Genomic DNA, 24,579 nt, shown 5'->3' on the forward strand with positions numbered 1-24,579 from the left:
TAAAAAGATCGCCCGTGTGTGTCGCATTTAGATATTATCCCCCTCCCTGCACAAGTGGCTACAGTAGTGCATATTTGAAATGGAACCTTATATTTAGCTTCTGGACAGGGTGGGTAAGGCTACAAGAAAGCACAGCTACAAGTATGTACTGTACCAGCACCGTTACGTACAAGTACAAACAACCTTACAACGTCTCTTTTCTGTAATATCGAATTGAATTCGCCATAGGGTGATCTCCCTACATGTGCGAATACGCGTATTCCATACAAATTTTCACTTGGAGTTAATCAATGTTAAAATTATTTTCCATTAGTTAGTGGCATAAGCCTGGTATCAGTGAATGAATAGAAAAATGCAATGGGCAGACTTACTGTTGGCCAGTGAGCCCCTGGTGTCTTTTGAGGGTTCGAGCTTTGGCCTCGTTGAGATACTTAAGGATCCGAATGAAGAGGAAAGCAAGAGAACCAATGGCTCGGAACAGAGCCAGAGCGGCGACGGACCATAGAATAAACTTGAGGTAGTCGTTGGAGGCGGTCTCACTGGGGGCATACACCTCGGTGACAACCACCACCAGAACCATGTTAAGAGCCATCCACACGAGCACCACTCGCGATCGTATGTCTCGGTAGTAATCATCTGTGACAGTGCTCATAGAGGGAGGGGCCGACTCAATCACCTTGTTCTCCCGGAGGTTTCCGAGAGCTTCTTCGTAGCCGGAGTCGATATCGAGCTGCTCAGAGGGCATCTCAATTTCAACCACGTCCTGACCAAAGTCCTTCTGGGCAACGGCAGATCCAAGATCAGGAGTAAGCTCGTTGTCTCCCTTAGTACCCCAAGTAACATCATGGGTGTTACAGAAGGAGTAGACCTGGAGGGTGCAGATGGACGAGGGCAGAAGCAGAATGTACTGGACTGAACAAGTTAGAATATGCCAGGGGTCCAGGTACAGGAAGGACATCACAGCATAAAGACCGTAGGTGGAGGCCAGGGAGACGAAAATGTTGGTGAACACGTTGTTTCCAAGAGACACAGTGTCTTCCAGAGTCAAGGTCTTGATGACAAAGTACAGACCCACTCCAGTTGAGTAAGCCGTGATCAATGCGAAGATAACCATACTGCCCAGGAACAGATAGTGAGAGCCCTGAGGTCGGTTACCCAAAGAAATCACAAACTGAGCAACGATGGTGGTAATGCAAAGATACTTGAAAATGACGAACAGAACGAGACCTCCATTGTTGGAAATGACGGCCGAGTCAGGGCCAGAAATGGAGCCTGCGACGTAGTAGAAAGCCAGGAAGAAGTTTCCGAGAGAGAAAAATGTAAACAGAAGCTGCAGGAACTGGTATGCAAACTCCACATGCAACAGGCACTTTCTCCAGACAGAATGGTCAGTCTTCCAGATCTGGGTGAAGTGGGTCAGAGAGTAAATGGCTGCAAAAAGAGCACCGTTGAGCCATCGTCGTCGCTGCGACACAAACTCAGGTACGCTGTCGGGCACATCAGTCTCTCCAGTAGCAGAAGGCACATACTTGAGCATCCACTTCTCATTGAGCTTAGCCACAAGCTCCCAACAAAGGATTCGATCTTCAGCGAGGTACATGTTGGAGGTAAACACATCAGCATCTCGACCATGCAGAGACTCTCCCTTGAAGTACGAGTTGAGAGGACCGGTTCCATCCGGATTGTTGCAGAGAGCTCGGTATCGGTAGGCCGACAGAGCTCCAGGAAGCACAGAAATATAACCAAACACAGACTCGAGGGGTTTGTCGAGGATGTTCGACATTTTGTACTCAAAGTTTTGAGAAGCCACCAGGGGGTTCAATAGAGCCCGCCACTGCTTACCCTTCATGGCGGTGATCTCTCCACAAGCTCCTCCAATGTTCGAGTCAGCGTCAAATGCTTTCCACAGATGGTAGAGTGAGTCCTTTCCTGGCTTGGTTCCAACATCCAGCAGAATGCACACGTTAGGCTGCAGCTGGGGGCAGAATGCGTTGAAGAGCCATCTATGCGAGTTGATTTTCTTGGCGTTCTTCTCCTTGAGACAGAACAGCAGCTGGACAGGCATGATACCTCGCTCAGCTCCCTGGAACTTGAGGTCCGAATCCAGAGACACCTGAGTGGTGTACTCGTAGAGATGTGCCTGCACCTCTTTTCCGTTGACGGTCTGCTTGGCAATACCATCTTGGTAGACACCCATTGCAGCCAGACAGTCGAGGACTCGAGGGTGAATTTTGGTTCGACCATCGGAGACGATAGTGACCACGACCTTCTTCCAGCCCTCCTTACCCCACACTCGCGACTTGTTTCGAGAACACAAGTGGGCAATGTTCTTCATAACAGCATGCATGGTTCGGGTAAAAGCCACTTCGTCTTCGTTGTACATGGTAATACAGATGCACAGCTGTGTTTCTCGCTCGTAGACAGCAGGTCGTAGGGTGAAGCCCTCGTCATTGAACTCATCGGGGGTAGCGGTACAGGCTGTGTATCGCATGTAGACAAACTCATCATTGTCTCGTCGTGGCAGGAACGAGTAAAGCTTGGTGGGGACGGGACAATCTAAGACCAGGTTACCTCGAACCAACTTGACCTTCTTTCGGGCCATGGACTTGTGACGTCGAGGCTGGGCTTGGAGGGGGGCCTCATAGAGGTGGGAGGCGACAGTGGCTACAGAGTGAGCATCAGAGTCATCCTCCTCGTCGTATTCCTCTTCATCGTGAACTCTGTCATCGAGGTACTTCATTCGGTAGCCGTTCTTTTCGTCTCCCTTTCTAAACTCCATTTCGTCGTCGTCATCTTCGTCGTGGTCGATCATAGAATCTCGGGAAGAGGTGGCGGTGATAGAAGAGGAGGTGGATTGTGAAGTGATGCTTCGGGCCAATGCATACTGGTGACCGTATCCGTGGCTAGAATGGCCGCCAGAAGAGGTGGACATGACAGACTGTCTCAAGTCACTGGTAACACTCATCTGCGACTGTCGTAGAGAATCGACTGTGGGGAACACAGGAGGAGGAGCCAGAACCGCATCATCATCATCGTCGTCAATGACAATGGGATCAAATTCACTCACAGGTGTCTCTCGACGAGTCCACTCTGCTCGAGGGGTTCCTCGGGCTCCATGAGCACTTCCATACCGAGTAGGGGAGCCGAAACGGGTCGGAGATTCGGCTCGAGGAGTGCCATAGGGAGATCCATAGGCGCCTTGTCGTTCAGGAGATCGAGTAGGGGAGCCAGGGTTGGAGAAGGGGTTGGCATCAATGTGGAGCGACTGACGCTGGCTGACAAACGCCGGCGACGGTGGCTCGGGCAGGTCTCGAGGCTTGTTCGACATTTGAGAGTCGAATTGGTTGTTACCGGTAGCTAGTGCGCTCTGTACAAAGAGGCGATATTTCTCTTATGTACCAACATGTCGGTGGTGCTGGGTCTACATGGTGCTGGTGTACTGTATAGTGCGAGGTGACTGTTTGTTTATACGCAACCTTGTTTTGGCAAGCACGGTTGGCCAGGCAACGGCGCTCCCAATAATTTTAGGGGTTATGCAAGATCTCTTATTGTTTGTCGCATAATAACACCACACTCCAAATATAGCATCGCAATGCAAGGCGAAATGACTACTGGAGTGGTACGTACTGGTACTTATTGAACAGTTGAATACAGTATGTACCAATATATTTACACGGACAAGTGACCGTAAGAGTCGGGGTCGCGTTTAATGAAATCCTTTCTTTTGTATACAGTATGAAGAAGTACAGTATTTGCTCCGCATCCCAATTGACTCTACTGTAATGGCCTAAATCCTGTCGAAACGTGAGATATTATCTTGGTTGTGCGTACGGTAGGCAACTTGTGAGATGTTTTGGTTCCCGAGGCGAGGCAACGTGCTTGTTTGAACAAGCTACGAGCATAAACTGCACCGGTTAAAGCTTGCTAGCAACTTGTGGCTTATTCAGCACGCCGACTACGCAAAAAATATTGGCATTGCCATCACCCAGAATCGAACTGAGGTTTCCACGGCCACAACGTGGTGTACTAACCACTATACTATGATGGCGGACTTTTATTAATTTGGAATCCGTGATAACTGCTATCCAAAGAATGAAAAAAATTGCCGCCGAAAGCGTTTAACACGTCCTAATGTGTTTATATGATTTCCAGCTATTGGATTTTATACATAACAACCCGGTTAGTTACGTTTACTCCCTTTACGACGTACCTTATCGCCACACCTCAGCCTTCCCACCTAGATTTTCAAACTCAAACTTGAGGTCCATCCACCACCTACAGCACTTATCGAGAGGTATTAACCCAACAACCACCCACACAAATGGCTACCGTGGACTTTTTATCCAAGGCGCTAGAAATTGTGCGCAAGGCGATCGAGGCCGACAACGCAAGCAAGTACGAGGAGGCACACGAATTGTATGTCAACGGACTGGACTACTTCATCAAGGCAATCAAGTACGAGAAGAACCCCAAGTCCAAGGAGCTGCTGCGACAGCGAATCACAGAGTATTTTTCTCGGGCAGAGCAGCTGAAGGAACATCTCGACAAGCAAAAAAGCAAGCCTGCAGCCCAAGCGGCAAAACAGGGAGGAGGAGCCAACGGCGGGGCCGGATCTGGAGACGACGACAATGATACCAAGAAGCTGCGAGGAGCTTTGGCTGGAGCCATCCTTAATGAAAAGCCCAACGTTAAATGGGAAGATATTGCTGGTCTGGAGGCAGCCAAGCAAGCTCTAAAGGAGGCAGTCATCTTGCCCGTCAAATTCCCTTATCTCTTCACTGGCAAGCGAAAGCCCTTGTCTGGTATTCTGCTGTATGGACCCCCCGGTACCGGAAAGTCGTACCTGGCCAAGGCAGTGGCGACCGAAGCCAACTCCACCTTCTTTTCCGTTTCATCCTCCGACCTTGTGTCCAAGTGGATGGGTGAATCTGAACGACTGGTGAAGCAATTGTTTGCCATGGCCCGAGAGAACAAGCCCAGTATCATTTTCATCGATGAGGTCGACGCTCTGTGTGGACCTCGAGGAGAGGGAGAGAGTGAGGCGTCACGACGAATCAAAACAGAGCTGCTGGTCCAGATGAATGGAGTGGGTAACGACGCTAGTGGCGTTCTCGTTCTGGGTGCCACCAACATTCCCTGGCAGCTGGATGCCGCTATTCGACGACGTTTTGAGCGACGAATCTATATTGCCCTACCCGATGCCGAGGCCAGAGCCCGTATGTTTGAGATAAACGTCGGGAACACCCCTTGTGCACTGACTCAGAAGGATTTCCGAACTCTGGCTGAGATGACCGACGGATACTCGGGTCATGATGTGGCAGTGTCTGTCCGAGACGCCCTGATGCAACCAATCCGAAAAATCCAGGAAGCAACGCATTTCAAACCTGTGGAGATCGACGGCGTGACTAAGTATACCCCCTGTTCTCCTGGAGACCCCCAGGCAACCGAGCTCAACTGGATGGAACTGGAGGACGGAACAGTTCTGGAGCCCGAGCTGACTCTCAAGGACTTCATCAAGGCTGTAAAGTCCACTCGACCAACCGTCAACAACGACGACATTACTCGTCATGAAGACTTCACCAACGATTTTGGCCAGGAGGGTAATTAGCATCGGAGCAGCGAATAACTAACGTTTGTCACGCATATATTAAGTAGATAGTTAATGAGATGATATGACCAGATTGTGTTAGTGCGACTTGTAATCTACTACTTGTAGTACGTGGAGACTCAATTCATTATTAATGCTGCATTACTTTATGTTCTATAGACATGTCTATTCCTTGCCAGGCTATAACTCCTCCCTCAAAGAAGGCTCGATTCTGGTACAAATGTCGACGAATCGTTCAAGGTACTGTTCTCGAGTCTTTCGACCCGTCCAGAACATGCACCACTCGCTACCGGGGATCTTGAAACTGCCCTTCGACCGGTCAAAGTACCACTTGTTCACGGGGTTGTTCTTTCGAGATCGCCACAGCAGCTCGTTGGGGAACTGAGACATGACCATACCCTTGAAAACCACATCTGCTACCGACGAAGAGCCCTGGGACCGTTTCAGAACGGCAAACTTATCAAGATACGCCACTTGGTTGGGGTTAAGAGGCACGGCATCTCCCAGTTTCTGATACAGAGGCGGCGAAGGAAGGGGGATACCTGCTGCATAGGCCGCAGCTGCCTCGGCAGCTGCTCGATCGGCAGCATCTCGATCCTCCTGGGCCTTGACTGGGTCAATGTCTTCCCATGTGATGATAGCTGCTCCCTCGTAGTCTCCAGCAATGATGATACCTGCGATTTTGCCGTTGACTCGGTTGAGATAATGCTGTTTGTCGATTCGTCGTCCAAAGGAGTCTTCAATCAGATGCCACAGACGGTCCAGATCAATGTTGCCTTTCTCGTGCTCAGTGATGAGGTTCAGGCCTTTGTCAGACTTGAGTGTAATGACAGGCATACCCTCACGCAGAAGAGTGGTTTCTAGAGTGGGAGTCTTCTTGAGCTCCACAGGTAGAGAAGGCGAAATCACAGGTCGGTCTGTGAGAACGTTATAAATGATGGGGTTTCGTCCTACTGAGGGAATGGCCGCCACAGCAGGAGTAGTAATGAGACCGGAAGCTGTAGGAGGCAGAAATTTGAGGGCTTTGTGCATGGCCTTGAGGTTGGCCAGATGTACTTCACGCTGAGCAGGAGGAATGAAACCCATGTGCAGCTCGGCAGCAATGTCCGATAGTTCCTGTTTGAGGTTGACAAAAACATGGGCTCCTGATCTCTCAACGGAGGGAATGCCACCCAAGGGGTCCACGAAAATAATCTTTTCCACCGACAGAATGTTTGCTGGTACTTCGGCCAGCTTCTGAGTGAGGAAATGCACCACGTCGTCCGCCATAACGAGCTTTTCCTCGGAGGTAACGTCGTCGTAAGCTAGGGGAGCCAGAACAGGCACTTTTCCATGCGACAAAGGATGCATGAGCATCTGGGGCATGGCCAGCCGAAGACCCTTCTTGTTCATGGAGAAGAGTCCCTCAATAGGCCGTGCTCCAACGTCTGGACTAGCCGCATCGATGGCATCCGAGATCTTGAACACCTTTTGCAGAATGAGCTTTTGGTAATGTCTGAAGGGCTTGTTGTCGAGCTTGAGGAAGTCGTTTCGGGCCTTGCCTGCGTCAACTACGACAATAGGCGACACACCCAGACGCGACAGTCGAGCAATGGTTTCTCCCATCTGAGCAATGAGATCATCCTCGATTGACTTGATGTCTCTGATCTTGATAATGGCTACTCGCAGAGTGCCTTCCGAGTCGCCCAACAAACCCTCTGGGGCATGGCCTGTCAGATTCTCAATCTCCTTGTTGTCCTGTTCCTTGCCAACTCCCAGTAGTCTCTGGACCAGTCCCTCTTTCTTCTTCTGCAGCTCCACACCCGTCAATGGTGCGTATCGTGAAATATACGTCTTGGCCTCTCGCTTGGTTGCTGCCGACTGAAGCACGGAGAGAATGAGATCTTTGGCCTCATTAGACGACTTGGCGGCTGGAGGGATCGCAGTTTTCGTGGGTGTCTTGGTCGTGTATGAGTGCCACCCGCGTGATACACAAGTACCGGCTGTTATTCGAGAAGATCTGAGCATGGTGTGTTATGTGTGACTGTGTATTGCAGCAGCTTCTGGCGATGTATTTTCTTAAAGCACTACGAAGAGCTGCTTATTGCGGGGACGTGCTATCTGCATGATTGAGTTCTTGGGCGGTAAAAATGTACTTTTCCAGTGGACTATTTTTTGCCGAGGGTAGTACACTGTAGATACCATGAGAATATATAGCCTAGAAGGCACTCTGGCTACTTTTAACACAATAAAGACTGTTAACTATTGACATATCACCTCTAGCCAAGTGCAATTACCTGTATCCATGTCTGTATGTCTTTATATGCATGTCGGGTCCGGTCCTCCCGGGCTCAAAGTGCTATTTGTAGATTGGAAGAGTTGCTGATACATGAACACACATGATATAGATAAAAGTCGCTGATAGCGATGCGAGGAAATTTCTGCGATCGTGTGTGTTCCAGTGTGTTTCTGATGCTATTTACGTCAAGTGCTGTTAAAACTGTTTTGGATATTACTTCTACTGACTCACTTATCGCCGAAGTTAGGCCGACACGGCTGAGTGGAGAGCTACTTGTTGGTAAGCACGACAACTAGAGACAGGGGAGCAACAGCAATGACCATATAACAACGAGTACTTGTACTGTATGATACTACGAGTATAACACCTACATTGTACTAAGTGTAGCGAGATTGTAATATGCTTAGCTAGGAAAATGTACTCAATCATTTTATATACGAGACCGGTTAAAATTTCACAATAAATATCTATACAGGTGTATTTTTTTTTTTTAGTGCGCGAATCTGAAATCCAGACGTCGGTTTCCTCGATCCTTGGTGGTACGCAGATAGGCCACCTGTTCTTCCTTGGTCATGGCAGCCCATTTCTTGTCTCGGTAGTTGTTAACCGACACATAGTATATCTTGACCAGGATGAGCAGAACGATGCATGCAATATTGATGGCAAACAACTGAGTGTTTCCTCGCTTGTAGAGAGGCTTGTCGTCGTTTCGGTAGATGTTGGTTGCCATGACATTTCCAGCCTGAACACACATGTTGTACATGGCTGAAGCTACTGTTCGGGTCGACACAGTGTTGGAGTTACGCGAGGTCCAAGCCACCACAATGGCGTGGACGTAGGGGTATCCAAGCAACACTGTGGTGACTGCCCAGGTGCCCCAAATGTCGATTTGTGCTCCACTCCAGAATCTCAGAATCGCAATGCAGGGAAGAATCCAGAGAGGCTGGGCCAAACAAACCAGAGCTCGCTCGTTGAGCACTTCCGACATTTTGGTAACCAACAGCAGCATGCACAGCTCCAGAGCAAGATAGGGAATGGTCAACAAGTTGGTGTTGAAGGTTGAGAAACCGAGATGTCGGAGATTGAGGGTCATGTAAGAGGCGACGGGTGTAGGAGGAATGTACAACATGATACCAATGGCGTAGATCGGCCACAGGTGGTAGTCGCAAAGACAAGTCCATAGCTTCTTGGGGGTGATGGCAGCTCGGTTATGCATGTCTCCCTTGTAGGGGTCGTCTCGAAGGACTCGGTTGACAACAATCAGCTCTTCTCGTTCGGTGAACCATCCCTTCTTTCGGAACCAGGTTTTGGTCTGGGCGGCGGACGCAGGCATCTTGAAGTACGATGCAACACCAATGCAAAATGTGATCAGACCTTCGATGAGAAACAGCCATCTCCATCCTTCCTGGATAGCGTCAGTCTTGATACGCAGCAGACCGAACGCAAGTAGAGACGTGAGGATTTGAGTCAGAATGTAGGCGGCCCAGAAAAAGCCCAAGCGGATAGGCAGTTCTTTGGAGGTATAGAAGTAGGAGAGCCACAGAACAAGATCAGGAATGAAACCTCCCTCAAGAATACCCATGAGGGATCTCAGGGCCAGGTAGGGGCCTCGGCTCTGAACAGCAGCTTGGCAACAAGCAACAATACTCCACAGAACCATCTGAGTGGGCACCCATCTATCGGGTCCTAGTTTCTTAGAAACCAGCTGCGAGGGAATTTCGGCGCACATGAATGACAGAAGGAAAATTGTCTGACCGTAGTTGTAATCGTTAGTGTCCATACCTAGGTCGCCGAGAATACCGTCAGATAGGGCCTGACCAATGTTACCACGATCAATCTGCAGACCAGCAAACATGATACATGCCCAGAAACAAACGTACCAGTCGAGTTTCCTGACTAGTTTCTTTTCCTCCTTAGTTTCCCATTCAAAGTCCGGCTTGAATAGGTGCCTGCATTCGTATTCAGCGTCTTCGTACAGTTCGGCGAAGTGTTCTGCGATCTTTTTGTTCTCAAAGATATTTCGTCGGTTCTTGGAGTTTGTTCCAGCTCCGTTGTTGACCAGCAGCTCCTGGAGACGCTCTTCATCGAGGTCGTCGATAGAGCCACTGTACTCATGCACCGACCCGTTGAGAGGGGAACCCCCCTTGGTCTCGTTGTAGGAATATTCGGGGCTGTCTGAAGGAGACGAGATGTCCGAGGCGTCGGCAAGGTCGTGCTTTTCAGGCATGATTGAGGTGAAGATGGAGTCGATCCATCATTCCGTCCGACAGCCTGCTTTATATAACCATTACCGTGCTCTTTGATCTGTGGCTGTCCGCCACACCGCTGAGCCAATATGAGGCTGACTACTTGGGCTGACCTTACTCAGGCTGATGTTTACTTTAGGTTGTATTGATAGGGAGAGTTAGGCATCAAAATTGGAGACCTTGAGGATTTTGTGGAGTTGTTGACGTTTGGGGAAGGTCTGTATGTGGTGATCCAGAAGAGGCAATTTTTCGGTGGTGCCAAGTCTTTCAAGGAAAAGGACACAAGAAGTATTCTTGGCAACCTCATCATGCCCCATACCAGTCTGTGACACCACATTACCTGACACGTTCATCGCCTCCACACGTCGCGTGGCTTGAATTGCATCATGGAGCTTATCAGGAAATGACCTTGGAAAGCCGGGATTGCGACATCGGGGCTAAAGGTGGTGGTGGGGGCGGAAAGAGAAGCACGTGTGGGAGGCGCGACATGGTTTTCGAAGAATTTGAGAGATTTTTGTTTTGGTGGTTTGAAATGATCCGTCATTCACCAATACTCCCCTCCCTTAAACCACCACACGGCTTATCTGCATAGATAGTGCATGTGGGAATGAACTACGACTACTACCTTGGTATGTGCAATTGGTCTTGCTGCCATCGGTTTGTGTCAGGTTTTTCCCTGTCACTGACAATTATCTTGTCTCATCTTAGTCCCCTAAATTTTTCATAGCCACAGCCCACAGTGAGCCACCGTGGCCAAGTGTGGATTCTTTACTTCAAACCCTCTTTTAGCCACAGCACACCATCTCTAGATCCGGGTCAGGAGGTTTGGAGATTGAAAAAGTAATGAGCTTGGATAAATCCGACGGAGTACTTTGACATACATTACCGTACAGTTTCATGCGGGCGTGTCCTTTTTTATTACTTGGACTACTGTACTGCTCCTTTTGACACAGGTTATATCAATCTGGGGATAAGCAAGGTCAAGCCACACGACGTCGGACACAATGGAATTAATTATTCGACCGGGAAAAGACTACGATTAAAACTACAGTTTTGAAATTAAATATCCGCTGGAGGTAGAATCAGACGCCCGCTGTGGCTTCGGTTGTGGCTTAGCATGCCCTAGGTATTGGCCTCTGTACAAACTTGGACAAGAGCCATGACATTCTAGCAAGACCGGTTATTACAACTTGTGGCTTCTCATTCAGTATTATACAGTATCCACCATAGAATTGAAAACACAGCAAGCAGCTAAATCACAATCCCGTCGTCTGCTTCCTTCTCAAAACATTGTTGAAACGATTGAGCATCAATGAGTGAGTTCTTCATCCTGCTTACGGGCAATAGATCCGCATAAGACAACGTACAGCGGCATTAAGATATTTGACTTGCATCGAACAAGAGCGATAGAGCTCACAAGGACAGAAACAGACAACCTACTGTATATTCAGGTGTGGCTTCCTTGCCGCTTCTTCAACTCTACAAATACTTTCTTTAACAGCATAAGTCAATCGGACCCGGAGTACTTACCATGCTGGCAAGCCACTTCCAGAAGAAGCTCAGTTCCAGTAGACTGAGACTCGATATTTTGCTACTTCTACACTTTATTGCTGTGTTAATGATCCACGGAATCGTTTTTATCCTTCAGATATCCACGGAGCTCGTATTATCAATGATGACAGTGCAAAGATCCTTAGGGCGCACTCCCTTATTTCTGCGTGAGACTGATGATGATTTAGCTACAAGTAGTAGCAACCACTAACAGTCTGTATAAATGGAACACAGAGAACTCAATGATCTTATTGACAATGTACTTGTACTCATAAGTGTTCGTACGCCTCGAACAAGATCAGGCAACATACCAATGTGGGTCGATATTAACAGAACTGGGAGTAATTAACCCACCAAAGCACGGCAGAGACGTAGCCCCACCAGCACGGATTTCCCCAACTGTACTCTACAACCACCAGCTGTCTACAAAACTGTTTCGTCATACCAACCAAATCTATATTTTATCTACCTACTCTCTAAGTTCGAAGGCTCGCTTCTCCGAGTACGCAGCCTTGCCCTTCTTCTTGGCCTTTCCAGTGTCAAAGCTCTTGGCGCTCTTCAGATCGCGTCCCAGGTTATCGAGGTCCTTGACCTTATAGAGACGCACCAGCCAGTTTTCTGTGGTGTAAGCCTCCTCGAGAGTGTTGAGCTCGATAGGAGTAGGGGGGATCCACTGGTTTCGAACTCGGTCAGGCTTTTGTGTGCCCTCCGCGAACCGGTAGTACGACATTTTGTACATGAGCGAGTTCTTCATGGCCTCGGACGCCTTGTCGTCAACCTTGTACTCGCCAGCAGGAGTGAAGTAGTTTCGCTCCTTGATCTCGTCAGGCCAAATGCCCTCGGCGATTCGCACCATCCACAGGAACTTGTTGATGTCGTCTCCGGAGTAGCCAAGATGGCCGCCGAAGATGACAAGAACGTAATCCACATCGTGCTGGCGCAGGATGGGGTACGCCACCTCCTCGGAGGAAGACATAGCCTTGCCAACAGTAGCAATGTGGGTATTGTTCCACGTGTTGTTATCCACAAGAGTGGTTCGGTCGGCCATTCCTCCAATCTGGTAGCCGTAATCCCACCAGGACATGATTCGAGCATCCTCGGGGGTGTTCATTCGAAGCCAGTAGTAAGCCTCTCGGTAGTCATCAATGAGATGCTGAGAGCCGTCCGGCATTCGAGAGGCAAGAACAACGGAGGGTGAAGAGTAAGCGTTAGAAGTGACCCAGGTGCAATGGTAGACAAACATACCAAGGTAAAAGAGGAAGGAGACAATCACGGCTCCCTTGGCAACAAGACCAAGGGTGAACTTGGCGGCCTTGTCGACAGTCTCGTCATCCTCGTCATCCTCAACAACTTCACCAGGCTTCTCGTGACCGAGAGGCTGATACTTAGGAACCAGAACAGTGTCGCCCTTAGTCTTGGTAGAGAAGTCACCGTAGACGTCAAGCAGGGTGGAGATGGCAATAGCAGCGGACACACAGATGACAGGAGTCAGAGTGAGCATGAGTCGCACCATGACACCGGCAAAGTATGAACCGAGAATGGAGTACACAATGACAAAAATGTGCTCGTCTCGCAGCTCCTGGAAGATGAGGTAGACACCAGCAGGGAAGAGCCAGATGAGCATCTGGGTGTCAAAGAAGAAAGCAGGCCAGGCAGTAGGCTGGTGCTCGGAGACAGAGGCAATAATGGGAATGTGGATCTTGGCGTAGCCGGTATCCCAGAGGGAGTAGAATCGGCCGGTCCAGGGAGCAATGACACCAGAGACAGTGAGACCCACGAGGCCAGCGAAGGCAATAGCAATGAGACCCACCAGAGACAGACCGACGGTGTACTTGAACTGCTTGGGGGTGACCTGGCTCTTGATGTAGTTGGCAAAAGCGGCCAGCTGAACCAGTCCAAAGACACCTAGAGCAGCCATGTGCTCAGAGGACCGGATGGGTAGGAAACCCACAAAAGGAATCTGCATGGAGGCGAGTGTACCCAGCGCATACCATGTGCTGTAGGCCACGTAGATTCGGTCATTGTATCGGCCCATGAGGATGAGCACAAACACATGAAGAGGGATCATATTAGTGATAAACACGTATCCTCCCCAGGCGGCGACCATGTAGAAATAAAAGGCAGCACAGACAGCACCCCAGAAAGCTGACCCCATCTTGAGGGCCTTGATCCAGGTGTAGAAGGTGATCATGAGCAGGAAAATGGCAATTGCCTCGTTATCGTAGGATCCAGCGACAGATCGAGAAATGTATCCGGGGGCAATACCGATGAAGGCAGCGGCCAACAGACCGGCACTCTGGTCCTTCATCTCACTGGTGAACAGGTAGGTGGCGTAGGCCGTGAGGCCCGAGAAGGCGGGTGCCATCATGACACAAATGTTTCGAATGTCAATGGGCAGGGCCACCATTCGCAGCAGCTTGTGGATGACACCAGAGGTGACCATGAGACCGGGGTAGAGGGTACCTCCAGTGACTCGGCCAAGAGGGTACCATGTCTTGTCGTCGAACCAGTTGAGGAACTTGTAGTAACTGTTGTTGACCAGATACTTGGAGGCTCGGAAGTTGAACCAAGGGTCAAACTCGTGGATGATGGACTCAAACCGAATCACCGAAAACAGACGCGACGAAACCGCAGCGCCAGCAATCGTCAGCAGAATACTCACCTTGAGCAGCAGGTTGATCGACTTGACTGTCGAGGCTGATAACTGCATCGTGGTGGTGTTGTGTGTTGTGGACAATAATGCTGATGTGATTTACTTCATCAACGTCATGCTTCAAGGTACGTGTCCTGATTAGGGTTCAGATTATGTAACATGGATGGTGGGAGGCTCAATGGGGACATGCCGGGGTTGAATTACGTCTTGAAAACAGCAGATCTGTATAATATTGTATACAAAGCAGCAGGGATTCAAACCTGTATCCATTGCTCTCCATTGAAGCCTTCATGAACCACTAGTTTGGCTCCTGTATTTTTCCATCGCTGCGCGCGAAGTTAGTTCGAGACAACTTGTACAGTATGGACATACAGGTACACTTTTCGCATCAACGAATCTAAACGAAGGCGATCCTTGGTGCTTTTAGAATGAATGATGGAAAGATGAATAAATGAACAATTGATGAAAAGGATCCGCCACCAAACAAACAATAATTCATTGGGTGAGATGGATGGATATTGCCACCGTTATGTTGACATCACCTTTTTCATTTTTCTCTGTACATTTGCGGGGTGAAGTGAGGGAAGTGAGGGAAGTAAGGGAGGTGAGGGGGGTGATGTTTGTGCAATTGGGGTGTAAAGTATAGCTACTATATATGTAGAAGCAAACACCCTTCTCATACAGAATAATCATCCATCATGTTTAACAGCGTATTACACGTTCTTATGGTCTTCCAAGTTTCGGATTCAGTAACCTTATTAAAACAGCAAGTAATACTTGTACAGTCAACTGATTCCCACATTAGGCTCCAGGATGTCATCTCCAATATGCAGTTTGAAATAACACACATCTAATTACACACACACACACAGCACAACAATACAAACCAACCATGGACACAGACAGCGCAATGGCTTCGAACGAGGGTATTCCATCTCTGGAAGAACTCAAGGCGTTTGAGACCGACACGCAACTTTTCCGAGCCCTGGACTTCGCCGAAATGGATGTGCATCAGCAGCTTATCCAGTTAAAGACTGCAATTGAGAAAGTAGGCGGACATGAAGAGACAGACAGGGTCCATGAGACTGGAGAGGAAGAGGTAGAGGTGGAAGAGCCTGGAGAGTGTTCTAGCGACCCTATTACTGTCGAGGAAGACAATGAGGCTTCAGATGCCATGGATAAAGACACCCCCAGTGAGATGGACACAGGAAAGGAGCCTGCAACTGAGACCGACGAGGCCGAACAGCGACCGATAGAGACCGACAACTCTGACATGATTATCGCAGATGAAGAGGAGACTAGCGCTGCACAGGAGGACCCAGAAAAATCTGCCTCGGCAACACTGTTCCCTGACATCATCAAGAACGCCAACTTCTTCATAATCATGGCTCTCCTGCAGCTATCCAAAGGACGCATCATTGATGCTGAGCAGACCATTCTCAGAAGCAGCTCTTTCCCATTTCTGTCGCAGTTTACAGCTCCTGCAGCCAGGGTGGTTAATGCTCTGATGAAAGACAACTTCGAGACTGCCTACGCTGATCTCAAGTTGATCACTGAGAAGAATAAGGACTTAACTGTAGCATGGGCTACCGAGCAGGCGTTTATGGGTGTGCAACAATTGGCCCACCAGATGCTTATTGGCTGCTACAAGGTGGTACGAGTGGATGCCGTAAAAATTCTGCTGCACATGGAGGAACTGACCCAGCTCCAGGATGAATGGGAGGAGTTTGAGCAGGATGGCGTGTCGTATCTGAAGCGACGAGATGACCGGGAGCATGGCTCCGGTTACCAGCTTCAGCTCCAGGAGCTGGTCGCGATCACGCAACAGTTGCAACATAAAGGCCTCTACGACGAGGTGAAGTAATAATTTATTGGGAAGAAGAGTATATACTGGTATATACGTAATTACTGCATTGTAATCGTAGCCAGTGTATTAGCGAGATGATAAGAGAAATGCATTACAGTAAATACATAAGAGGATGATTGGGTGCAGTTTAAGTATACTCGCGTGGTGACGTGATTTTGTGTGAATGGCGATTATACCGTGTACTTGTAGCTACAAGTACATACTGTACATGCGCAATGTAAGTAATTAGGCAAGACTGAACTCATTACCTAATATAAAGGCTGGGAACAAACAAATGAGCCAGAGAACCAGTTGAGCAAACACCAGTAGAACAGCGAGAAGTGGTGTGGGACGCTGTCGGTAGTAACCGTAACACAACTGTGACGTGCTTGCTCCAAACCACGTGAATAGGATTGATAGCAGAAACACAAGAGGCCAATAGGGCGTTCTTTCGCGATCAGGTACACTGTCGTGGAAGTTCTCCACTGACAAAGATACCAGTAATGATGTTGTTATGGATATGGTGAGTGCTCTTAACAGGTTAGCTTTCCAGCTAAGAAGTACGTCCATGACCATGAAGCGTTGTGTCTCAACGTCTGCGTACGTCATTGGTTGAAGTTCTTCAGGGGTATCATATGTATAGCCTTCATAGGTCTCTCCATCTCTCGTGTTTCTGTTCATACTGTAGTGTGTAGAGGGTAAGTGAGTTGGTTCAGAATAGAGTTGATTGAATCAACGCATCGTACAATTGTATCATATACTGTACAAGTATGTGCTATACGATACAGTAATAGTAAGATGTGCAAGTACTTGTATTGATGTACAAATAGTGACCAAATCCAAAATAACGATCCGAGATTCGACATTGAGATGTATCATCGTGTATAGCAGAAACGATGAAGACGGAGCTACAACTGAAAATTACACCCATGTAAATATATAATCTATTATAAATAATGTACAGTATGCAATAAATACCCCAACATGACTGAGGTGAGCGGATCAAACAAATTTACTCTCCATGATGACATCGCCATCGTCCAGGTCCCTCTCCGCGCTCACAAAAATGAGAGCTGCAGCTGTGAGAATGCAAACCAGCAGGAAGAGCGAATCGAACCAGGTTTCTACGAACCCAACGTCTAGAGGAGCTCCAAGAGCTGTTGAAATGGCTGATGACATCTCGTTAGGAAGATTGGACCGAATCATAACTGTAGTGGCAATCACATAAGTCCCCAGAACCTGAACCAAGAATAGAACGAAGACATGAGGGTTTGTGAGATGAGGAGGGAGCCAAGGGAAGGCCTTCTTAAAGGTATTGATAGTTCTGTAAGCTGCAGAGAAAGAACCCAACAGCAGACAGGCGGTCAGGAAGAAGGAGACCTGTCGAGTGATGGACTCAATATCCGTCTTGGAGTACACGTAGGATAACATATGAGCCAGAGTGATTGCCAGAGCATCAGTTTCAGTCACGTGGACTGGTTGAGGAGTGGAGAAGTTGAGGAAAGATGACAGGTTGGCTCGCCGGAAGTAGGGGTTGTTAATAACCACCACGTTGAACAATCTGTACACACAGTACAAAGAGAAGACGAGGTTAGCCATGTTCCACATCTTTCCATAGGTAGTTTCTGCGAGGCTGTTGAGTCGAGCTGTTTCTTGCAGCTCTGCGAGTTCCTTCTCCAGGTCCTGCTTCACCTTACCCAGCATTTCGATCTCGGTTTCTTGCTCATTCTTACCGCTTCTCATGGAGTCCATGAACCGAGAGACGATGGAGGTAGAACTCTGGGAGGTAGTGATGGCGACCTGAGGGGTTTTCTCGGCCAGCAACACAGATACATGGTCGATAGCGGCTTCGGTTCGGCTGATGACTGCGGGACTAACGTACTTACTCTTAGCCAGGAAGACGTTGTAGGGAGAAGAGACGGCTCCAAAACCAGACAGAACAGCAATAGCAGACACTCCGATGAAGGCAACCCGGCCAGAGACCTCCTGTAGTAAGGATCGGGAGAAATTCGACCAGTCCGAGTTAAAGAGGTTCAGGACACGCTCATCTCCATGAAGGGGAAGCTGGGCTCCGAGCTTGTAGAACAGAAAGAGCCAGGAAAAAAGACAAGAGGCTGTGGCGAGACCGACGCTGAGTTGCGACGTCAACAGAGTGGAAAACAACATGTGCAGTTGCAGGGCAGGTACCACCACAACAATGAATGCCAGAGTGACTGGCATGATCATTTTCCACCAGCTAAGAGTTGTAGCTGGGTCAAACCATCCACAAACCTCGGCCAACACAAGTTCCATGATGAGAATCGAAAGAACCACACCCATTGTGGCAGTGATGCGGCTGCGCTTCTTGCTGTAAGACGACTCACTTTGAGAGCTCGCGTCGCTCAACAGCAGAGGATAACCATACTTGTAGACCCAGATGGCGGATATCGAGGCCGTCAGTAGCAGTGGTATCGACGATAGCAGTAAGGAAATTGCGGCAAACATGTTTCTAGCGTTGGCGGAGAGGCTAGATGTGATGCGCAGGTACACAGGACTAAAAGGGTAGGATTTGCGCGTTGCAGATGATACACATTTCTTTCGATCAGGGTTAGGGTACGGATGGAGGTTGGGTTGGGGGCGAACAAACACACGTTCTCAACGTGACATTATGGAAGAGATGATGGTATATGGGGTTTGGGGATTTACGGAGAATGAGAACAACAGAGGTTCCGGTGTGCTGTTATTGGCATGTAGCCAGTTCTACCTGTACTCTAAGCCTTGGTTGGTTATCGACTGATCATCTACAGAAATTACGTGCCCAGTTAATTGCACCCAACATCGTCCATGCATGATGTTTATTTTTAGATATCGTCCTGATGAGTTGCCTTGTTGGGACCCAGCACTACAAAGTAGTAAAAAAGTCATGAATTAAAAAAAAAAAAAGTGAGTATGAGTACAAGTGGAGTAGAAGTACGAGTACTTACACTGTAGCTACAGTATTAACAAAAGTTAATTTGAAGGTCTCGATGGGCTTGGGTGGGGCCAGTCAAAGAGGGGGCTTGAGCGACTATCTTGCAGTTTGTATTACTTTGTTCGCATTGTTCATAAAGAGTCACAAGTATTTACTGTTAATCTGAGCTAACGAGGAAGTACACTACTTGCTCATTATATGCATCTTACTGTAAACAACGCACCAATTACATATAGTAACCGTACGAGTGTGATACTCGTAGCTAAGTAATCCTGCACTGTAGTTACAAAGAGTAGTACATACGGGATAAGCCATTTACTGTACAAGTAGTGGAAGATTTGAGAATGTCCGAGGAAGGTGTTGCTGCTGAGCAACAGTCATGACGACGTCTTGAAAGAAAAAGGCACATGGTATTGACCACTCAGACACATGACTTCTTCCGGTGAGTCAGATCACACTATCCCATGAGAAACCGAGGCTTTTATCGACAACTCACCATATCGCCCATCTATGCCCTCACAACGTGGACTCAGTATGGGACTCTCCGTACTGTGGATAGTTTCATGCATTATGTGATTATAAACAAGAGACACATTCCACTGCTCTTACCCTCTCCATAGTCATGACGGCATCATATGACGTATACCAGGGCTGCGAGTTTAAGTCGCCACCCCAGTAAAAGGAGGGCATTTTGGGGCTGCTTAGACTTAGATCGATGGACAAAGGACAAGCCATGACAGTAGCAATACTAAGACGAGCTATATATTTCATGACACCAAATCAGAGGCAATTCACCAATTGCAGTTTCGCACCCGTTTCGTGTATTGTGGCTTACCCAGACCGCCTGGATCCGGAGCTAGCAGGAATATCAAACTCATCCCATTTGGACCTTCCCACATAATCTTGCCTATACGATAAGGGTGATGTGCATGTCGATTACCTGTATCAGTCTCTGCATCGGAAGGGGTTGCCACACGTGAAATTGGTTCTCACAGAGAGCACTGTACGTGAGTGCAATACAATATATTGCTGCCGTATGTACCAGTAGCGTGTCACTGTGGATCATAGTAGTTACGGCTAGATAACGGCACTAAAGAGTGTAGCACTTCGATACAATGGAATCCGATAACCTCTCTAAAGACAAGATACCCTTGGCCCAGCAGCTCTCAAACCATGTGCTGCTCTGATCGTTTTTGGTTTCGGTTTGGTTACTTTGGCTTGAAATTTGCCGATAGCCGGCTCATGACTCTACGAACACTTGTATCGAACTTACACCCGCCCAGCAGCTAGTCTCACTGCTACAGCTACAGGACTGTAGTTACATCCCCACTGCCCCAAACAACGCAACCCAACTCTATCAGATATCATCAAACCGGACAGTTTGGGACAGCCACCTGGTTTATGGAGGAGAGTCTGGCAGCGGCTAGATGGCGTCAAATGATGCACGTGGACCACACCGAAAATACTACTCTCGTCGACCAAAGACATGAACTGCTGGTTTCTCCACCTTGCAAATCATGACCCTTTCGTGGAGCCCTCCGGTTGGCGTCATTAAACTTCTGATAAGGTGATAAGCCACCGAAATTAAGAGATAGCGAATTTGACTCTACAAAGTTCGGTAGAGGGGTTATCAGTGCCACGTTAGGAGAAGCGGTTAGGGTAGCGCCTACAACACCACGTTACTCTACCCCAATTAGGATGGCAGGGGTGGACCTTAATAGGCAGGTCAGCAACAAAAGTGTAAGTGCCTTGTGCTTCCGGACAACAGAAGAAGGAGGAACGGAAGATGATAAAGGGCCCAGGACGACGTTATTCGGTCAAATAAATGCCATAGACAAATTCTACGCACCTCCTCGGTCATAGACATATCTCTTTTGGTCTGGTCTCATGTGGGCGTGTTTGTGCGGGGACCTAAACGCATCTCCGCAAAAGAGCTCACATGAGCATTATTGGATGACGTAGCTTACCCGGCAGTGGATACGCAATCACCACCTTATCTGCGACCACAAACCCAGTTGCCCATATATAACCAGACTTTGCCACCTATATTGTTCTCCACCATCAAGCAGTAACCCCATCCTCAGAAGTAATTCGTTGAGGGCTGTTTGCAGAGGATATCATCTTTGGTAGACTCATCTAGACCACTTACACTACTTCCGCCACTTTTACCACTTTCGCCACTTTACACAGCCCGCTGCCGCTTCTGCGTCACTTGACTTTAGCAACATCACTACACCCCCAATCTCATCACAACATCCATCATGAAATTCAACCCCGTCATCTCTGCCGTGGCCATGGCCGCTCTGGCCCAGGCCCTGCTGATCCCCCAGAACGTTGATGCCCTTGAGGCCTTCAACACCCTTCTTACCAACGACGTCGAGGCCAACTCCCCCAACCACCACAAGGCCGCCAAGTTCGAGAAGATTGTCATTGCCAACGAGGACGAATCCGAGATTGCTCCTCTCGTCATGAACGACAAGGAGCAAGTCCCCGACTCGTACATCGTCGTCTTCAAGGAGGATGTCGATGCATCCACCGCCGCCTCTCACGAGTTGTGGGTTGAGCAGGTCCACACCGAGCAGGTTGCCTCTCTCGCCAAGCGAGATCTCCAGCACCCCTTCCTGGCCAAGGCTCAGTCCGGTCTCAAGCAGGCCTTCTCCATCGGATCCAACTTCAAGGGTTACACCGGTACTTTCCACGCCGACACCATTGAGCTGCTCCGACGACACAAGGACATTGCCTACGTTGAGAAGGACTCTATCGTCCATGCCAACGAGTTTGCCACTGAGCTCGATGCTCCCTGGGGTCTTGCCCGAGTCTCCCACCGAAAGACCCTTAACCTGGGCTCTTTCAACAAGTACCTCTACGATGACGTTGGAGGAGAGGGAGTGACCTCTTACGTTATTGACACCGGTGTCAATGTCGGACACGACGACTTCGGAGGCCGAGCCAAGTGGGGTAAGACTGTTCCCTCTGGCGATGCCGACGAGGATGGAAACGGTCACGGAACCCACTGTGCGGGTACTATTGGTGGCACCAAGTACGGTGTTGCCAAGAAGGCCAACATCGTCGCCGTCAAGGTCCTTCGATCTAACGGTTCCGGAACCATGTCCGACGTTGTTGCTGGTGTCGAGTTTGCCGCCAAGTCTCACGCCGAGCAGGTCAAGAAGAACCCCAAGGGATTCAAGGGTTCTACCGCCAATATGTCTCTTGGTGGTGGCAAGTCTCCTTCCCTTGATCTTGCCGTCAACGCTGCTGTCAAGGCTGGCATTCACTTTGCCGTTGCTGCTGGTAACGACAATGCCGACGCTTGCAACTACTCCCCTGCTGCCGCTGAGAATGCCGTCACCGTTGGTGCCTCTACCCTCTCCGATGCTCGAGCCTACTTCTCCAACTACGGAAAGTGTGTCGACATCTTTGGCCCTGGTCTCAACATTCTCTCCACCTACATTGGCTCCAAGCAAGCTGTTGCCACCCTCTCCGGTACCTCCATGGCCTCTCCTCATATTGCAGGTCTGCTTTCTTACTACCTGTCTCTGCAGCCCGAGTCTGACTCTGACTTCGCCACCACCTCCATCACCCCCGCCCAGCTTAAGAAGAACCTTATTTCTTTCGCCTCTGTTGGTGTTCTGTCTGACATTGACGCTGACACTCCTAACGTTCTGGCTTACAACGGTGGAGGTGAGGACCTCAAGGACTTCTGGGCCGCCAAGTCTGCTGAGCAGATTGAGCTCGAGGAGAACATTCACGAGGCCGTGGACCATGCTGGTAACTTGATCACCTCCATCCGAAAGATTCTGTTTGGTTTCTAAGGAATGACCCAGGTGCAACCGTCTCATGACTATTTATATGTTACGAAACTATTTACTACAATAAGATGCTTATATGATTCTGGTAGCAGTCTGCGTATGTCAATATTACGGCAGCTCTTCCTACTCTTTGTGTCGTACCGTATGTACATACTGGTGTCATCTGGCTCGATGATACTCTTTGAAGATGTTAATGGTCGACTTATCGACACAGTTCACCTGAAGCACGGAAGATTTCTGGTTTGTGTGTAAGTACCGACCCCACAGTATGTACAAAACGCTGATGTCTCGTACATTGTACATTGATTCCTTCTAATACTCTACATACTATCCGAGCATGATCTCTTCAACACTCCACGAACTAACACATCAGGCCAGCCATCGATCTTGTAGTACCTGTTACTCGTACAATATCGTAGATAGCATGTGCCACAAATGGGAAATCTCAGATTTTCGAAAGAACCTGTGAATTTTGCAAAAACCACGATCACGTGACTTATTCCAGAGTAGACCACCACGACGGGTCAACAAGTCGTCCAGCCATCATTAGTCAAGCACCAGAGAGTTCAATTCTGAAGTATTTGTACAGCGTGAGACAATACAGGAATTCTGGGTGTTACCTTTGGCTTCGTGGCTTGATATTTATCATTTACGTGTTTCAGTATTTGGTAACTCCATGGATTGAGACATCATCATATAGGCTTATGAGTAACGGGCGACTCTTTATAATATACAGAATGTGCAAGGGTTACAGTAGTACTACAAGTTATAGTAATCTGAAGAGTGAGTTACAGTGTTACTGTACCCGTAGTATGTATGTACCCAGTACAGTAGCCACGAACTGTACTCGTACTGAAGTTACTGAGATACAATAATTGGAGAGTCCCCTAATCATGCCCGTTCCTTCGGTCTAGATTTTTTACTAAGAATGAGCTACTTGCATTGTACCAGAGAGAGTCCATCACAGAATATGTGAGGGCGCGGCTCTGACGTCATCTCTGGGGCTCTCCTATTGGATGGCAAATATTTTCATGCTTATCGTCCTCGAGCAGATGTCTTCGATTACGGCCAAGTCTCGGCGCAGAAGCTCTTACCTAAATCTGTCGTGCCGAGCCGAACCATCCATGCCACCTGCCACCGACGTACACTGTATGTACTAAACTAGACTGTCTTTGAGACGATGCTCACGCTCACGTGGTCAGAAATCTCCGATGCTACCCTGGCCTGAAGTCGATCAATATACAATGCCGCTGCCCCTTCAAAAAACACGGCGTGGAGTTCTTTTCCTCAGAATTACACGTGATGGCAGAGCTGCCAAGCCTGCTGCCTCCAGTCTATTCTTCCGTTAGAGCGGACACAACGTTACCCGGCGGGGAGACTCAGACCAGAAGATGTGCCAGACTGGATAGAGCCACAACAAAGCGGTTTCACGTGAGACAGGGAGGACTCTCGGGTGAGGTTTCCTGATTTGAATAATTAAATGTATCTCATGGGTACGTATAGTACAAGTAGGTGCACTCAACAAGTTGCTGAACCAAGCATTTACCCCATTTCCCCTCCTCTGGGAAGATGGGGATAAAATGTCACGTGACCTAATAAACAAGTTACAAATTCATTGTCTATGTAATCGAGTGGAGT

General features: G+C 48.7%; 8 protein-coding genes and 1 non-coding gene across 9 annotated transcripts; 3 read left to right on the plus strand and 6 right to left on the minus strand.

Annotated features, from left to right (window-relative positions):
- Positions 1–367: 367 nt before the first annotated feature.
- YALI1_B21313g (uncharacterized protein) lies at positions 368–3,328 on the minus strand (the record flags this gene model as incomplete). The annotated part of the gene is made up of 1 exon (XM_500969.1): positions 368–3,328. The coding sequence occupies one exon, from the start codon at positions 3,326–3,328 to the stop codon at positions 368–370; it is 2,961 nt and encodes a 986-aa protein (XP_500969.1).
- A 648-nt stretch (positions 3,329–3,976) lies between these two features.
- On the minus strand, positions 3,977–4,048 carry YALI1_B21320r. The gene has a single exon. It is a non-coding gene; the product is annotated as a tRNA-His (tRNA).
- Positions 4,049–4,321: 273 nt separating this feature from the next.
- YALI1_B21323g (uncharacterized protein) lies at positions 4,322–5,608 on the plus strand (the record flags this gene model as incomplete). The annotated part of the gene is made up of 1 exon (XM_500970.1): positions 4,322–5,608. The coding sequence occupies one exon, from the start codon at positions 4,322–4,324 to the stop codon at positions 5,606–5,608; it is 1,287 nt and encodes a 428-aa protein (XP_500970.1).
- A 180-nt stretch (positions 5,609–5,788) lies between these two features.
- YALI1_B21356g (uncharacterized protein) lies at positions 5,789–7,615 on the minus strand (the record flags this gene model as incomplete). Its single annotated transcript, XM_500971.1, has 1 exon — positions 5,789–7,615. The coding sequence occupies one exon, from the start codon at positions 7,613–7,615 to the stop codon at positions 5,789–5,791; it is 1,827 nt and encodes a 608-aa protein (XP_500971.1).
- Positions 7,616–8,376: 761 nt separating this feature from the next.
- YALI1_B21381g (uncharacterized protein) lies at positions 8,377–10,113 on the minus strand (the record flags this gene model as incomplete). Its single annotated transcript, XM_500972.1, has 1 exon — positions 8,377–10,113. One exon carries the CDS (start codon positions 10,111–10,113, stop codon positions 8,377–8,379), a length of 1,737 nt encoding a protein of 578 aa, XP_500972.1.
- Positions 10,114–12,152: 2,039 nt separating this feature from the next.
- YALI1_B21423g (uncharacterized protein) lies at positions 12,153–14,393 on the minus strand (the record flags this gene model as incomplete). Its single annotated transcript, XM_500973.1, has 1 exon — positions 12,153–14,393. One exon carries the CDS (start codon positions 14,391–14,393, stop codon positions 12,153–12,155), a length of 2,241 nt encoding a protein of 746 aa, XP_500973.1.
- Positions 14,394–15,228: 835 nt separating this feature from the next.
- YALI1_B21432g (uncharacterized protein) lies at positions 15,229–16,200 on the plus strand (the record flags this gene model as incomplete). Its single annotated transcript, XM_500974.3, has 1 exon — positions 15,229–16,200. One exon carries the CDS (start codon positions 15,229–15,231, stop codon positions 16,198–16,200), a length of 972 nt encoding a protein of 323 aa, XP_500974.3.
- A 984-nt stretch (positions 16,201–17,184) lies between these two features.
- Positions 17,185–18,666, minus strand: YALI1_B21466g (uncharacterized protein; the record flags this gene model as incomplete). Its single annotated transcript, XM_500975.3, has 1 exon — positions 17,185–18,666. The coding sequence occupies one exon, from the start codon at positions 18,664–18,666 to the stop codon at positions 17,185–17,187; it is 1,482 nt and encodes a 493-aa protein (XP_500975.1).
- A 2,727-nt stretch (positions 18,667–21,393) lies between these two features.
- YALI1_B21493g (uncharacterized protein) lies at positions 21,394–22,944 on the plus strand (the record flags this gene model as incomplete). Its single annotated transcript, XM_500976.3, has 1 exon — positions 21,394–22,944. One exon carries the CDS (start codon positions 21,394–21,396, stop codon positions 22,942–22,944), a length of 1,551 nt encoding a protein of 516 aa, XP_500976.3.
- Between the last annotated feature and the right edge of the window lie 1,635 nt (positions 22,945–24,579).

Source organism: Yarrowia lipolytica, chromosome 1B (assembly GCF_001761485.1).
Source record: "Yarrowia lipolytica chromosome 1B, complete sequence".
In the NCBI taxonomy this organism is placed as follows: Eukaryota; Fungi; Ascomycota; class Dipodascomycetes; order Dipodascales; genus Yarrowia; species Yarrowia lipolytica.